Raw genomic sequence first — 15,104 nt, forward strand, 5'->3', positions numbered from 1 at the left:
GGGATTCGTTGTTCATTTCATTTGCATCCAATATACTTAAATTGGTGGGGGCGAATCGAACCTAAAGGTTAGTGTGGTAACACACGCTTTTGTTAATTATTGTAATCAAAGAGAGTTAGGTATAGTGGTTAGAAGAGTTGCCAATTATAGAAAGTAGTTAAGTTGGTTGAAGTTGTTTTAGGAAAGGTGTATATTACTTGCAATGATTGATGGATCATACAATTCTAATACATTGAATATTCATTGAATCTCCTCTAAAAACAATTCTCTCCCTCAACATCTGAATTACTCATCTTCTGATTTCAATTTCTTTCCCTCTGCAAATTCCTTCTGCAATTCTTTTCTTTCTTATTACAAACACTAACAATTGGCATCAAGAGCTAGCAAGAAGATCACCAATCTTTCCGCTGCAAAATGGCACAATCAACTGGACATTTTGCCACAACACTACCTGTACTAGATGGCAAGAATTGGACTAGGTGGTGCATACAAATGAGAGCAATACTTGGATACCAAGATGTGGCAGATATAGTAGAAGAATGGCTACCAATTCTAGAGGAAGAAGCAACAGAAGCACAGAGGAACACGCACAAGCAAAATAAGAAACGGGACTGCAAAGCAATTTGCCTCCTTCACCAAGCAGTGGACAATGCATACTTCGAAATGATTGCAGGATCTGCAACAGCTAAAGAAGCTTGGGATGTGCTAGAAAAGCACTATGCTGGTGCTGCACAGCTGAAGAAAATTCGTCTACAAACCATGAGAAGGCAATATGAACTCATGCAGATGGAGGAAGGTGAGAAAGTATCAGAGTTCTTCACTAGGTTGATCACACACACAAACTCGATGAAGGCTTGTGGTGTAAAGATGACTGATGCAACCATAGTTGAGAACATTCTCAGAACAGTGTCCCCTAAGTTTGATTATGTAGTGGTAGCCATTGAGGAATCAGGAAGAGTTGAAAATATGAAGATTGAAGAGCTTCAAGGGTCACTTGAAGCCCATGAACAAAGACTCAATGAGAGGATCACAGATAGATCCTCAAACCAAGTTCTCCAAATGCAGACAGCAAAGAAAGGAGGATTTTGTGCAAAGAATTCAAGTAGAACTCAAGGAAGATACTCTTATATGAAAGGGAGGAAGAATTATGTCAATAATTCAGATCAACCAGAACAATCCAGTAGGAGGTTTGGACAAAAGCAAGTCAAANAAGAGAATGAAGACTTTGAAGAAGAAGTTGTGCAACTCATGATGACAACAGAATGCAAACCTCAAAGAAATGACACTTGGTATCTTGACTCTGGTTATTCTAACCATATGACTGGGCATAAAGAATGGTTGGTGAATTTTGACTCAAGCAAGAGAAACAAAGTGAAGTTTGCAGACAACAGGGTAGTGATCACTGAAGGCACAAGTGACATACCTCTCAAAATGAAATATGGGAGCAAAGCATACATAACAGATGTGTTATTTGTACCTGAAATGAAGACCAATCTGATTAGCCTTGGGCAACTACATGAAAAAGGATTCAGCATGAAGTTGAATGATGGAGTGATGAGTGTCTATGACAAACTGAAGAAGAAAATCCTACAGGCTCCACTCTCAAACAACAGAACATTCCAAATCAAACTAGGAATTGCAGAGTCACAATGCTTGAAGGCAGAAACTGCTTCAAATGAGACATGGCTCTAGCACCTAAGGTATGGTCACCTCAACTATAGAGATCTTAGAATGCTAAGCACTAAGGATATGGTTATTGGTCTTCCTGAAATCAGAACTCAAAACTCAACATGTGATAATTGCCTAACTAGCAAACAGACAAGAATACCATTTAGTAATCACAACCAAACTAGAGCTGTTGAATTACTAAATGTTGTATATTCTGATGTATGTGGTCCTTTTGAAGTGCCCTCTCTTGGAGGAAACAAATACTTTGTCTCTTTTGTTGATGAGTTTAGCAGGAAGATGTGGACCTACCTAATCAAAACAAAGAATGAAGTATTTGAAAAGCTGAAGAAGTTCAAGGCCTTAGCAGAAAGGCAATCTGGAAAACTCTTAAGAATTTTCAGAACAGATGGGGGAGGAGAATTCAACTTAAGATAACTAGAAGATTGGTGTGAAGGACATGGCATCATTCATGAAGTCACTTCTCCATATACTCCACAACATAATGGAGTGGTTGAGAGGAGGAACAGAACCATAATGAACATGGTGAGGTGCATGCTGAAATGCAAAGGCTTACCTCATAATCTGTGGGGTGAAGCTGTGATTACATCAACATATGTGCTAAACAGATGCCCAACTCAAGCTCTTGAGAATCAGATTCCTGAGGAGGTTTGGACAGGAAAAAGGCAATCAGTGAAGCACTTAAGAGTGTTTGGTTCAGTCTGTTATAGGCACATCCCAGATCAGTTGAGGAGGAAACTAGATGACAAGAGTGAATTGATGATTTTTGTTGGCTACAACCCAACAGGATCATATAGACTCCTAAATCCTACAACAAATCAGGTAGTGTTCAGCAGAGATGTGTATTTTGATGAGATGAGCTTATGGAAGGATTCATTTGTGAAGCCTGAAAACAACAAATCAGTAGTTGTGATTCCTATGCAAGAGAACAGTGATAATTCAGAAGATTTGAACCCTGTTCCAAGAATGAGGCATCAAGAAAACAGAACTTCTGAAACAATACCTACAAGGACAAGGCATCTACCACTAAGGCTAAGTGAGTGTGAAATGTTTGCAGATGATGTAATCACTGATGAGGGTGACTTAATTCACTTAGCTCTCTTAGGTGAAATTGAACCTATCACTTTCAAAGAAGCACTCAAGGAGGATGTATGGCTTGAAGCAATGAAGGAAGAACTCAAAGCAATCAATAAAAATGATACTTGGGAAGAAGCTGAACTACCAAGTGATAAGAGGCCTATAGTAGTCAAATGGGTGTACAAGGTCAAGCTGAGACCTGATGGAAGTATTTCCAAGCATAAGGCAAGAGCAAGACTTGTGGCCAAAGGATTCATGCAAAAAGAAAGGTATGACTATGATGAAGTGTTTGCACCAGTGGCCAGATTCGAAACAGTCAGACTGATTGTTGCACTTGCTAGTTGGAATGGCTGGAAATTGTGGCAACTGGATGTCAAGAGTGCCTTCCTAAATGGGCCTCTTGAAGAAGAAGTGTATATAACACACCCCCCTGGTTTTGAGACAACAACAGCAGGGGAAAACAAAGTACTAAGACTAAAGAAGGCACTATATGGCTTGAAACAAGCTCCAAGAGCTTGGAACAAAAGAATTGACTCATTCCTATCATCCATTGGCTTCACTAAATGCAAAGTAAAACATGGTGTGTATGTGAATCTAACAATCACAGGAGATTTAATTCTGGTCTGCCTCTATGTGGATGACTTGGTCATCACAGGAAGAAGTGAATGTGAAATTCTAACATTAAAAGGAAAGCTCAACTCTGAGTTTTGAGATGACAGATCTTGGGGAATTAGCTTATTTCCTTAGGATAGGATTCCTCAAAACAGAGAAGGGAATAATGATGCATCAGAGGAAGTATACAAATGATGTGCTAGAGAGATTTCAAATGCAGAATTGTAAGCCTGCTTCAACACCAGTTGAAGCAAACATGAAGATGAATGAAGCTAGCCTGGAAAATGATGCAGATACAACACTTTATAGACAAATAGTGGGGTGCCTCAGGTTCATCTGTCATAGTAGGCCAGAGATAACATATGTAGTGGGAGTAATAAGAAAATACATGGTCAAGCCTACTCAAGCTCACATGATTGTAGCAAAAAGAATCCTGAGATATCTCAAAGGAACTTTGTGCTATGGTGTGCTCTTTCCAAACCAAAGGCAGAACTGTGAGTCAGAGTTTGTAGGATACTCAGACTCAGATTGGTGTGGAGACAAGGAGGACAGAAGGAGCACCTCAGGCTACTTGTTCACCATTTTCGGTGCACCTATATCTTGGAGCTCAAGGAAGCAAGATGTAGTGGCTTTATCAACTTGTGAAGCTGAATATATCTCAGCATGTAATGCAACTTGCCAAGGCTTATGGCTGATACATCTAATGACAAAGCTGGAGTATGGAGAGTTTGAGAATTTTGAACTCAGGGTGGATAATAAGTCAGCAATAAGCTTGGCAAAGAATCATGTTTGCCATGGAAGAAGCAAACACATTGAAACCAGATTTCATTTCCTAAGAGATCAAGTTGGTAAGGGTAGAGTCAAGATGATCCATTGCTCAACAGAGATTCAGAAGGCTGATATCTTAACAAAACCTCTCAAGGTTGATAGGTTCAAGAGGTTAAGAGAGATGATGAATGTATTAAAGTTCTAAGACAACTCTGTTTTTACTATGTAAAGCTGTTTTTGCTATGTAAAATTTACTGTCATGAATCACAAACTCTCTTGATTAAGAGGGCATGTTAATTGTTGTAATCAAAGAGAGTTAGGTATAGTGGTTAGAAGAGTTGCCATTATAGAAAGTAGTTAAGTTGGTTGAAGTTGTTTTAGGAAAGGTGTATATTACTTGCAATGATTGATGGATCATACAATTCTAATACATTGAATATTCATTGAATCTCCTCTAAAAACAATTCTCTCCCTCAACATCCGAATTACTCATCTTCTGATTTCAATTTTTTTCCCTCTGCAAATTCCTTCTGCAATTCTTTTCTTTCTTATTACAAACACTAACAGCTTTGGAGGTTTTTACGTGCATATCCATCAAAGTGTTGCAGCATCTTCCCAAGAATTCAAGTTTTCTCACAAAATCTCCCTCATACATTGCTGATAAAAAACAATCACATCATTCTTTTGTAAAAAAAAAAGTAAAAAAAAAAATTGTATATATGAGATTTAAAAACTAGTGATTTTAAAAACTGGTGTAACAAACATAGCTTAGCTTAATAACCAACAAGATGTTGGCCTAGCTGTGTAAGATCTTATTGAATCCTTAAGATTGATGGTTCAATTCCTGAAAACGACACATTTTGAGAAGATAGTCACGAACCCAAAATAATTAGTTCCTTACCCAAAAAATGTAAGAAAATATTCTTGACAGTACATAGTTTCAATGATAAAAAACTTACAATGTATCCCAAAAAAACTACTATTCATCAACAACATGAATGGATAAGAAGAAAATGTTCATCAACAACCTTAAAATTTTATTCTCAACTTGTGTGTCATTTAGGTTAAGCTTGAAGCTAAGCCCATATTATACATAAGTAATAGCTGTTGTACGGTTAACACGCTTGCATTGGAATTTAAGGAATAGGGGTTCATAATGTCAAGGGCCCTTTGTTTTAAAGCAATATCTCTATTGTACTTGACAATGATGTGTGTCTTGGAGGTTTCAACATTAAACTTCTCAAACTGCTCTGCTTTCTCAACATTTCCTGAAGAGAATTTGTTTATGGAAATCATCTAGCAACTAAATCTATGCACAAAGTTGTGCAAAATCAGAACTCAATAATTGAAAGAATCTTGCCTAGGATATTTCACAACCTCAGCATGTATTTAGGCCAAAATAAGATAATTTCCCAATCTTTAACCCCAAAGACACAGAACTATGAGATTCATGAATGAATGTCCAGCTTAACACTAGTAACAGGCAATAAGACTATCAAAGTTAAAGAAAGATGATAAATTAATCTGCATGTACCACAAGTTATGGGAAAGAGAACACATATCTCAACTTGGTGTCTCAAACTCTGTTTTAATGTATTATTTTTGTAAAATAAAATTAAAATGAAGTGTTATTTTTTATTTATTAACAAATGTTGATTGGTCCAAGATAGAGAGACATGAAGTTTAAGGAAAAGAGAATCTCATTCCACAAGTTATGACTCCCTTCTAGTGATCATAACATCCATGAGATTTTAATGACAATATATAAAAAAACATGGACCACATTTGTTGTCTCAAGAAGTGTGTCACTTTATGTATCATTTGCTTTACTTAGTTGAAAAAAATTATTGAAGTTAAAAATTTAATTATTAAATATTTTTCTAATTAATTACAATAAGTGTCACATGAAGAGGTATACTTTTTGAGACAGACACAACTAAAATGTTAAAAGATGTCTCACCTCAAGAAGCAATCTTCTAGATGTGACATTGACTTTAGCCTAATGACTCAGAAATTTTACAAGCTTTCCCTACCAAAACCATGATTATTTGTATGTAAGAAGCAAAGTTGTTGAAGCAGGCTTTTTGGTCCTTTTTTTTTGCTAACTTTGTTTGTATATAAGCAGCTTCTTCTTGGAGACATTCTATAGTCTGTTTCGTCATATTAGTGTCTCAGTCTCATAATCCTAGCATGTCACTACTAGAAATGTTCATGCAGAAACTTACCAAATCCTTTTCTTTTCTTTGGCTTCATTTTGTGCTTATCCTTCTAACTACTGCTTTAGTTAATGGAGTTGACCAAAAGGCATTCTATTTCTTCTCACATTTCATTCCTTTTTATCTAATGTTATTGATTTCTTTCATATTTGAGCTAGCTTCTAACAAGTTTGTTTTTGTTTTGTCTATAAGCTTGACAACATTTGGCTCCCCTGCAGAACTTCTACATTGTTTTCTTGGGAGCTCATCCAGTAAACAGAGACATTGCAGTCGATACCCATTTAAATGTACTTTCTTCTGTGAAGGGAAGGTAACCTCCCTAACTCACAAAACAAAATTGTATATTTAGCTGCCTTCATTGAAATTCCTGCCAAACCATGTGAAACATTTTTTTGTCTTTTTTGTATACTTCCTTGGAAACAGTCTCTTCGCTTGTGAGGATAAGACTGTGTACATCTGCCATACTTAGACCGTAGTAGATGGAAGCCTCGTGCACTTGACTACCCTTTAATTTTATGTTTTCTTGGATTAAGTCATTTGTTTTTTTATTTGTTTTTGGTAAGCTACATAGAAGCCAGTGAATCCATTGTATATAGCTACACAAGGAGCTTCAATGCATTTGCTGCAAAGCTATCAGAAGATGAAGCCAAGAAGTTATCTGGTATAGATCATTTTTTTTCTCTAGCTGCAAGATATATATTTAAATATAGTATTTTGTACATAATGTTATTTTTTCTAAATTTTACTCATTATTGTATATGCAGCCAAGGATGAAGTGCTTTCAGTAATACAAAGTCAGTACCGGAAGCTACATACAACAAGATCATGGAACTTTATTGGTTTGCCTCTGACCGCAAAAAGAAGATTGAAATTAGAGAGTGACATAGTTGTTGCTCTTTTGGATACAGGTTAGATTTCTTCTTTCAATTTTCTTGTTCTTGATAAGAAAATGAATGGATGAGATTGAGTATAACTAGTGTAACTTAAGTTGGGGTAAATGGATCCCTCCTCTTTTATAATTGGTAACTTATTGTAATTGTATTTGTGGGGTAGGGATCACTCCTGACTCTCAAAGCTTCAAGGATAATGGATTTGGTCCTCCTCCAGCAAGATGGAAAGGAAGTTGTGGCCACTATGCTAATTTTTCAGGCTGCAATAAGTAAGTTCTCTTTCTTTTTGAACCCTGTGTCACTTCATTTTATGTTCTTGGTGATTGATAGCAGATATAGAGTACCATAACCAATGCACACACAGGGGAGAAGGAAAAAATTATTGACATTGAGCTTTACCCAAAGCTCTAAAGACTCCAAAAAGGTGATGGTGGGTTAGGTGATTTATATTGCGTTTGCATGGTTATGAATATAGTCATTGTGATTATTATGGTGCTGAGTGCAGTTATATAGATTTGAATTCTTTGATTAAAAAATATTATTTACTTTAATATTGCATGATTAAGCTTAATGCAACTCAGATGTGATCCGATATGACATAAATATGGTTCATTTCAGTCTAATGTTTATATTGCAATTTGAGATATCGTAACATTATAATTTGATATGACACATCAATTATTGAGTAATGTAATTCAGAAACCGCCGTAGTTATAATATTATTGGCACATCAAGTAGTACCGTCCACTATTTGATAGAATGACTATGTTAATCAAAACATGAATAACTAACTATTGTACATTACTAATTTTCTCGTAAGAAAAAAAAATATAAAATATTTTATATTTTAAATACTTAAAATACTAATGTTGTAAAATAGTAAAAAATAAACTAATATTTTTATTTTCATTTGAAAAAAATATGCTTAGTTTTTTAGAAATTTATCATTAATATTTATATTATTAATAAAGCCAAAACAAGTAATAATCATGGGTATAATTTTTAAATTCCATTTTTATCATTTTAATCTCTCTCATTAATAAATGGAAACTTCCACATTTTGGTTTCATTTTTTCATCAATACATTATTACTTATCCACACATTCTTTTTTATTTTCTCTCTTTCTCAACCCAAAAATAAAATAATAACAAAAAATATATCTAACAACTCAATAATGATTATTAGATGCACGACAAATTTATAAAAGTTTTGTGTATATCATATCAATTATTACATCTTATATTCTTAAATTTACATTTTCTATTGGATTTATATTTTTTATTTTTTATACTTATACACTTATATCAAAAAATAAGAATGCAAGTCGACCGACGCAGAGTACCGATTGACACGCTAGTACTGTAAAAATAAGATTTTTTTATGGTCAAAACACCACCTTAGCTATGAGAGTTCCTCACCCTCATATAAAGCAAGAAAATATCAAACTAAGAGAGTCACTCTATTAAATAAAGTACTATCCTCCAATCACTAAAAAGACCTAAAAATTATGAGTTTGAAATATTAAAAATAAACTAAATGTGAAAGAGAAGATCATCAAAGACTAGGAATAAAAGAAACTACTAATAAAACATCTGACTAAGATTGAGAAATTTCAAACCTTGGTTACGTAAATTTTATGCATTACTCTCCTTTCATGGTTTATTTTAAGTTTTCAATTCAACCTAAATTTCATTGTACATCAATATTTTAATGAGAATAAATTTGTGCATCAAACAATTTTCATATTTTTGGATTTGTTTTCCAATAATTACTGCAAGTTTTAATACTGGCTTCAAACGTGGCTTTCTTTCTTTACGCACACATGGAACTGCTATTTGAATATGATATTTGACAAGAACATGAAGGTTTTCCTAAAAAAAATTAATTTAACTGGGTCGTACTGCAACAGTTTTTCTCGTGCAATATTCTTTAGAGATTAAAAACCTATGAAAGTATAAACTCTCAAACAGGTATACTTCCAACTTCCGTACTAATTTTCAAATAGGACAGGGTATATGGTGATATAATGGATTAATCGGTTATTTATATTATTTATTAAAACATGTAAATTAGTGATAGACTGTGTTTTAGAAATATCAACAAATGTATTTCTTTATCTCAATATTTTAATAAAATTAAGTCACTTTTATTAAAATAATAATTTTAAAAAAACTGGTCATTGATACGATTCATTTGAAAAATTTATTGTTATATCATTTTAATAAGGGGATCTATTTATCCATTTTTCAGTGGAACTGACCAGTGTGGTCCGGTTTTCACAGTACTAATATTGATACTGTTATTCTAAAGTCAATCAGTTTTTATTATGCAAAAACCCTGATGTTCTTATTTCCGAGAGAAGTTGTTTTAATCTTATGCTGAAAATAATAGAAATGCTCATTTATCTTTAACTAATCTTAGTATTGTTTAATCTCTAACTAATGTAGTTTACTGCTTGCCAACTCTATACCAAATTTGTAGCAAGATCATAGGAGCTAAATACTTCAAGGCTGATGGAAACCCTGACACATCAGACATATTATCTCCTATAGATGTTGATGGCCATGGCACTCATACTGCATCAACAGCTGCAGGCAATCTAATCCAAGATGCAAGTCTCTTTGGGCTGGCCAACGGGACAGCTCGTGGCGCTGTGCCATCCGCTCGGTTGGCAATATACAAAGTCTGCTGGTCATCCGGTGGATGTGCAGACATGGACATACTTGCTGCATTTGATGCTGCTATATACGATGGTGTCGATGTTATATCTATTTCCATTGGTGGAGGAGATCCTAGTTATGTGACTGACTCTATATCAATTGGTGCATTTTTCGCCATGAGAAAAGGTATAATCACTGCAGCCTCTGCAGGAAACGGAGGGCCAACATTGGCAACTGTAACAAATACTGCACCATGGATTATAACAGTTGCAGCTAGTGCTATTAATAGGGCTTTCAAGAGCACTGTACAGTTGGGCAGTGGAAAGAACATTTCTGTAAGTTTCACTCTTTCACTGTATGGACATCTGAAAAACTGAAATAGTTTTAACATAAATCACAAAAAGGAATACTATTTTCCATTAATCAAATTTTCATTTCATAACTAAGGTTTACAAATAGAACTATGTAATAATCTGCACAAAGGACTAACTCTCATTTTATTCAATATGTTATTTACAGTTGCTATTTCACTGTAGTGTAACTTTCATTAACTTTTGACATTATAGAATGATCCATTTAAGTTTACCTTGAGAAGGATTTTTTTTTTCTAAATGCAGTACCAAATAACTTAGTTGTAGGAAGATAGTGTAAAATTCACAAAAAAAAACCATTTATTCAAATTGTAGACCACATGTGATGCGACCATAATATTGTGGTTGCAATTACCACCGCAACCACATCACACTGCAATTGTGGTGTAACAATAGATTACAATGATATAGTTGTATTGGGCTGCAGTGCAACCATATCGGACCACATTTGGGTCGCATCACAGTAAGCCACATCAGATTCAACAAAATTTATCACAAAATAATTCATATCACAATTGTCACAATCTGCATCGTAACAGGCACAACGACACTAACTGTGACTGCAACCGTAATTTAAAATACCGTTAATAACCAATGTGACATTCAGTCTGCCTGTTAATAATTTTTCGTGAAAATCATGATGTCCAAATTTGGGGATTATACCTATACAGGGGATAGGAGTGAGTTGTTTCAATCCAGAAAGAAAACTGTACCCTCTAGTCAATGGGATTGATGCAGCCAAGGACTCCAAAACAAAGGAGGAGGCCAGGTAACTTTTCTTTTATTTGCGAGTAATATCTTGGTAAACTATTCAACAATAACGAAGAACTTCTTCATGCATTGACAGCTACTGCTATGAAGACTCATTGGATCCAAATAAGGTGAAGGGAAAACTTGTCTACTGCAAATTAGGAGCATGGGGCACTGAGGCCGTTTTGAAAGAAATTGGAGGCATTGGTACTATACTTGAAAATGGTCAATATCCTGATGTTGCTCAAATTTTCATGGCCCCTGCTACAATTGTGAATGATAGCATAGGTGAAATTGTTACAAATTATATAAAGTCCACAAGGTAAAATATATATTGTTGTTTATTCTATGAATGATATTAATAAGTAGTTATAGGTACTTATTTTATATATATATATAGTTTGCTCAAACGAAATATTTGTGATAACAAGTTTTCAACCGGATTATCTGATACTATCAATTTTACATGAATTTATGCTCTATTTAAGGTCACCATCGGCAGTGATATATAAGAGTCGTGAAGTAAAAACGCCAGCTCCAGTTGCTGCTACATTCTCATCTAGAGGTCCAAATCCAGGATCCCAACACATTCTCAAGGTACCTTAGTTGCAAGTTTTCGAGTATAATGGCCTTTTAATTATTGTATGAAATTGCGGGCCACATCACCAGTTGAGGCTGCAATGTTGCCGTTGAAGTGACTTTCACAACCGCATGGCATGACCCTTCAATTTCCGTTGTAATTGTAATTTGACTATAAAGCGGGTATTGTTTGAAGTGAGAGTGTTTTATAATGTATTTGATGCAGCCTGATGTTGCGGCTCCTGGCATTGACATATTGGCTTCTTATACCCTTAGGAACTCACTCACTGGTTTGAAAGGTGATACCCAATTTTCAGAATTTACACTAATGTCTGGGACTTCCATGGCATGTCCTCATGTTGCTGGAGTTGCAGCTTATGTGAAGTCATTTCACCCACAATGGAGTCCTGCTGCAATCAGGTCTGCTATTATAACCACAGGTGAGATTAACTTAGAACAACACATCCTAAACTTAATCCTGAGAAATGAAATGTTTCAACTTGGTGCCTAAAATTCTTAAATAAGTATCAAAATAGTTCTAGTTCCAACTAACATGTCCCTAAAATTTATCTTGAAAAAGTCTAATTTAACAATTTGAGATTTTTCTAGAAAAAGTTGGGATTTTTCATGCTTTCTTATTTCTCAATAACTAAATAAGAGGATCATTATTTCTTAGGCAAAAATATTGATATTCAATCTAAAACATATTACACCTTTGTTAGTTGATCCATTTTAATCATAATATGCTCAACCTGAACCCTTTTCACAAGAAATCATATGTCAAGACTTCAGATCTTTTAATATGGCTAACTTTTTTATTTTCTTTGCCAAGCCAAACCTATGAGCAGGAGACTTAACAATGAGGCAGAGTTTGCCTATGGTTCTGGTCAATTGAACCCAACAAGAGCTATTAGCCCTGGTTTAGTCTATGACATGGATGAGTTTGCTTATATCCAGTTCCTATGCCATGAGGGTTACAATGGTTCTACTTTATCTGTATTAGTTGGTTCTCCTATAAACTGCTCCTCTTTGCTTCCCGGCCTTGGCTATGATGCTATCAACTATCCCAGCATGCAACTTATCTTAAAAAGTAACGAAGACACAATAGGAGTTTTCAGAAGGACAGTGACCAATGTAGGTACTTCTCCAACCATATACAATGCAAAAATTAGATCACCAAAAGGAGTGAAAATCACAGTGAAGCCTAGTAGCCTCATTTTTTGTAGAAAACTGCAGAAGAAGAGCTTCACTATTGTGGTGAAAGCCAAATCCATGGCAAGTAAGAAAATTGTATCAGGTTCACTTATATGGAAAAGTCCACTTTACATTGTCAGGAGCCCTATTGTTATCTACAGTACATAAGGTTCCAGTTAATTGCCTTTGTAGCACTTATTCTTGGGGCCAAAGCATGATGCTTTGTAATAAACATATTTTAAATCAATATTATTGTCCAGTTTTTAAATGTCCGAAGGAAAAAACTTTTTGTAATGTATTTTATAATTCTTATTTGTGTTTATTAAAGAAAAAAACTAAAAAGAAACGACAATTATATATTCTGGTTAAATTATTGTTTTGTGAATGGTTAAGTTAATTTTTATGGGAAGTTAAGTTAATCTTTTAGTCTCTATTGTGATTAGATTTCAGAAGATCTATGGTTTAAAACAAAAGAAGGGTTTAAAACAAAAGAGTAGTATTTTTAATCCTAACCTGTTTGTGAATTGAATTTTGAATTGAGACATAAAGAGAAAAAACTTCATAGTCATAAAATATAGTTTGAGATAATTCTGATGTTTTTCATCTCTCTTATTTTCCTTTCAAATGTTGGAAAAATGTCAGACCTTATTGAAGATTTAGACTTAAATATGAAATATATTAAAAATTATCTACTATTATCATATACCTAGATTATTCGTGTCAAATCATCAAGAACAAAACTATATATGTATATAATATAGAAGTGTACCTTAATATATTCATACAATATAAGATGTTTTGTTGAAAATAAGTGAAATCATTACTCTCCTCCATCTTTATTTGATTCCAGAAATTAGATAATTATTAATAAAACATTGTAAAAATAATCATGTGAGAGATGTTAGGTATCAGTGATACACATAGAAGGGGGTTGAACACGTGTTGCGGTTCCCACTTACTGATTAAAGGATTGCATGAATCGATTAAATCGCACTTAACAGACAGTTGCTGAATGACTCAATTGCACAGCCACTTACAGATTATACAGAAATGATATAGCAGATATATTTGAACAGAAATTATCCGCTGCAATAAGCAACTAAAAACAACTTAAAAAAGTAAAGAGATAAGGGTAAGAAACAACCTGCAACAAAGTTTTTATACTGGTTCGTTTTGCGGTCCACTGCAAAACTACATCCAATCTTCCCCTTCCGATCTTGGGAGATTTTCTTCACTAAAATTGAAGTCAATGTATATTACATACACACTTCCAATTACAAGACCTTGAATGCTACCATCTTGAATTCCCAGAACCTCTACCACGGTTTGACCTTACCTATCGCCTAGGAAACTTAAGACCTCCAAGTCTTGGTGAAGACTCTCTGTATCTCATTGGCGGTACGACACCAAGAGACGACTTTCCTTGTTACAAAAATACAACAAAATCACAGTAATGTGAAGCACAAAATAGCTCAAATATTACAATTAAGAACAAGCTATAAACCCTATACAAATCTCACAAATTATTATGAATATGTATAAGATCAGAATCATGAAGAACATGTAATTTCTAAATTGCTTGCGTTAATCGATTATTCTTTCTGTGTTAATCGATTAAACTGGGGGTTTTTCAGCATTGCATGTTGTTTGCGAAAAGCGGATACTTTGACCGCTACACCTATTCAACCCCCTCTTTTAGGTGTATTTTAGCCACTGATACCTAACAATATCACATACAATGAACACGAAAATATGAAACTTAGCAATTCTAAAAATGAATGAATGAATTATGTAGCATGGTGTAAAAATACAGTTTATAAAGAAAAGCTATTTTATGCCCAGTTAATCGATTAAGTGTCCTTTTAATCGATTAACGGGCTGTTTAGAATAACTGTATTTTGTTTATCAGTTATCTGTTGAAACTGATTAAAACTGTTTTCACGTTAATCAATTAAAGCCATACTTAATCGATTAATTGACATATTTTCAGTTAAGATATTAAATGATAAACTACCTATATGTTATGCTTATCAACTATACATGTTTTACCATTATGTTATGCCTAAAATGCACAAATAACATGTATGATTAATGGATGACCATATAATAATCTAGATGGCATGTCTCATGTAAATGATATGATAGTTTTTAGAACTTGTGAGATTTGCATCTAGGTTTACCTAACCTAGACTCAATAACTAAGACACATATCTAAGACTCTAGTTTAGACATGAAGTTCTTGAATCTTTGGCATGTTGATTTGTTGAGTTATCTTTAAGCTTTCACTAGTTGGCAATATA

At 34.3% G+C, this 15,104-nt stretch overlaps 2 protein-coding genes across 2 annotated transcripts; both read left to right on the plus strand.

The window, feature by feature from the left end:
- The first annotated feature begins 414 nt into the window (after positions 1 to 414).
- LOC109340678 lies at positions 415 to 1,692 on the plus strand. The gene has a single exon (XM_019578393.1). It carries the CDS (start codon positions 415 to 417, stop codon positions 1,690 to 1,692), a length of 1,278 nt encoding a protein of 425 aa, XP_019433938.1.
- Positions 1,693 to 6,310: 4,618 nt separating this feature from the next.
- Positions 6,311 to 13,004, plus strand: LOC109340686 (subtilisin-like protease SBT4.14). Its single transcript, XM_019578402.1, has 11 exons — positions 6,311 to 6,447; positions 6,578 to 6,669; positions 6,923 to 7,020; positions 7,124 to 7,267; positions 7,413 to 7,518; positions 9,732 to 10,245; positions 10,953 to 11,050; positions 11,129 to 11,353; positions 11,520 to 11,628; positions 11,837 to 12,050; positions 12,443 to 13,004. Exons 1-11 carry the CDS (start codon positions 6,334 to 6,336, stop codon positions 12,970 to 12,972), a joined length of 2,244 nt encoding a protein of 747 aa, XP_019433947.1. The 5' UTR covers positions 6,311 to 6,333; the 3' UTR covers positions 12,973 to 13,004.
- Positions 13,005 to 15,104: the final 2,100 nt, after the last annotated feature.

Source organism: Lupinus angustifolius, unplaced genomic scaffold, assembly GCF_001865875.1.
Source record: "Lupinus angustifolius cultivar Tanjil unplaced genomic scaffold, LupAngTanjil_v1.0 Scaffold_230, whole genome shotgun sequence".
Lineage (NCBI taxonomy): Eukaryota > Viridiplantae > Streptophyta > Magnoliopsida > Fabales > Fabaceae > Lupinus > Lupinus angustifolius.

Bases quoted from the DNA above. Each gene is read 5' to 3' on its own strand.
- LOC109340686 (XM_019578402.1), top strand. From the start codon at position 6,334: ATGTCACTACTAGAAATGTTCATGCAGAAACTTACCAAATCCTTTTCT. The intron at 6,670-6,922 runs GTAACCTCCCTA...GTTTTTGGTAAG, and splicing joins CTTTCTTCTGTGAAGGGAAG to CTACATAGAAGCCAGTGAAT. The intron at 7,268-7,412 runs GTTAGATTTCTT...TTTGTGGGGTAG, and splicing joins TGTTGCTCTTTTGGATACAG to GGATCACTCCTGACTCTCAA.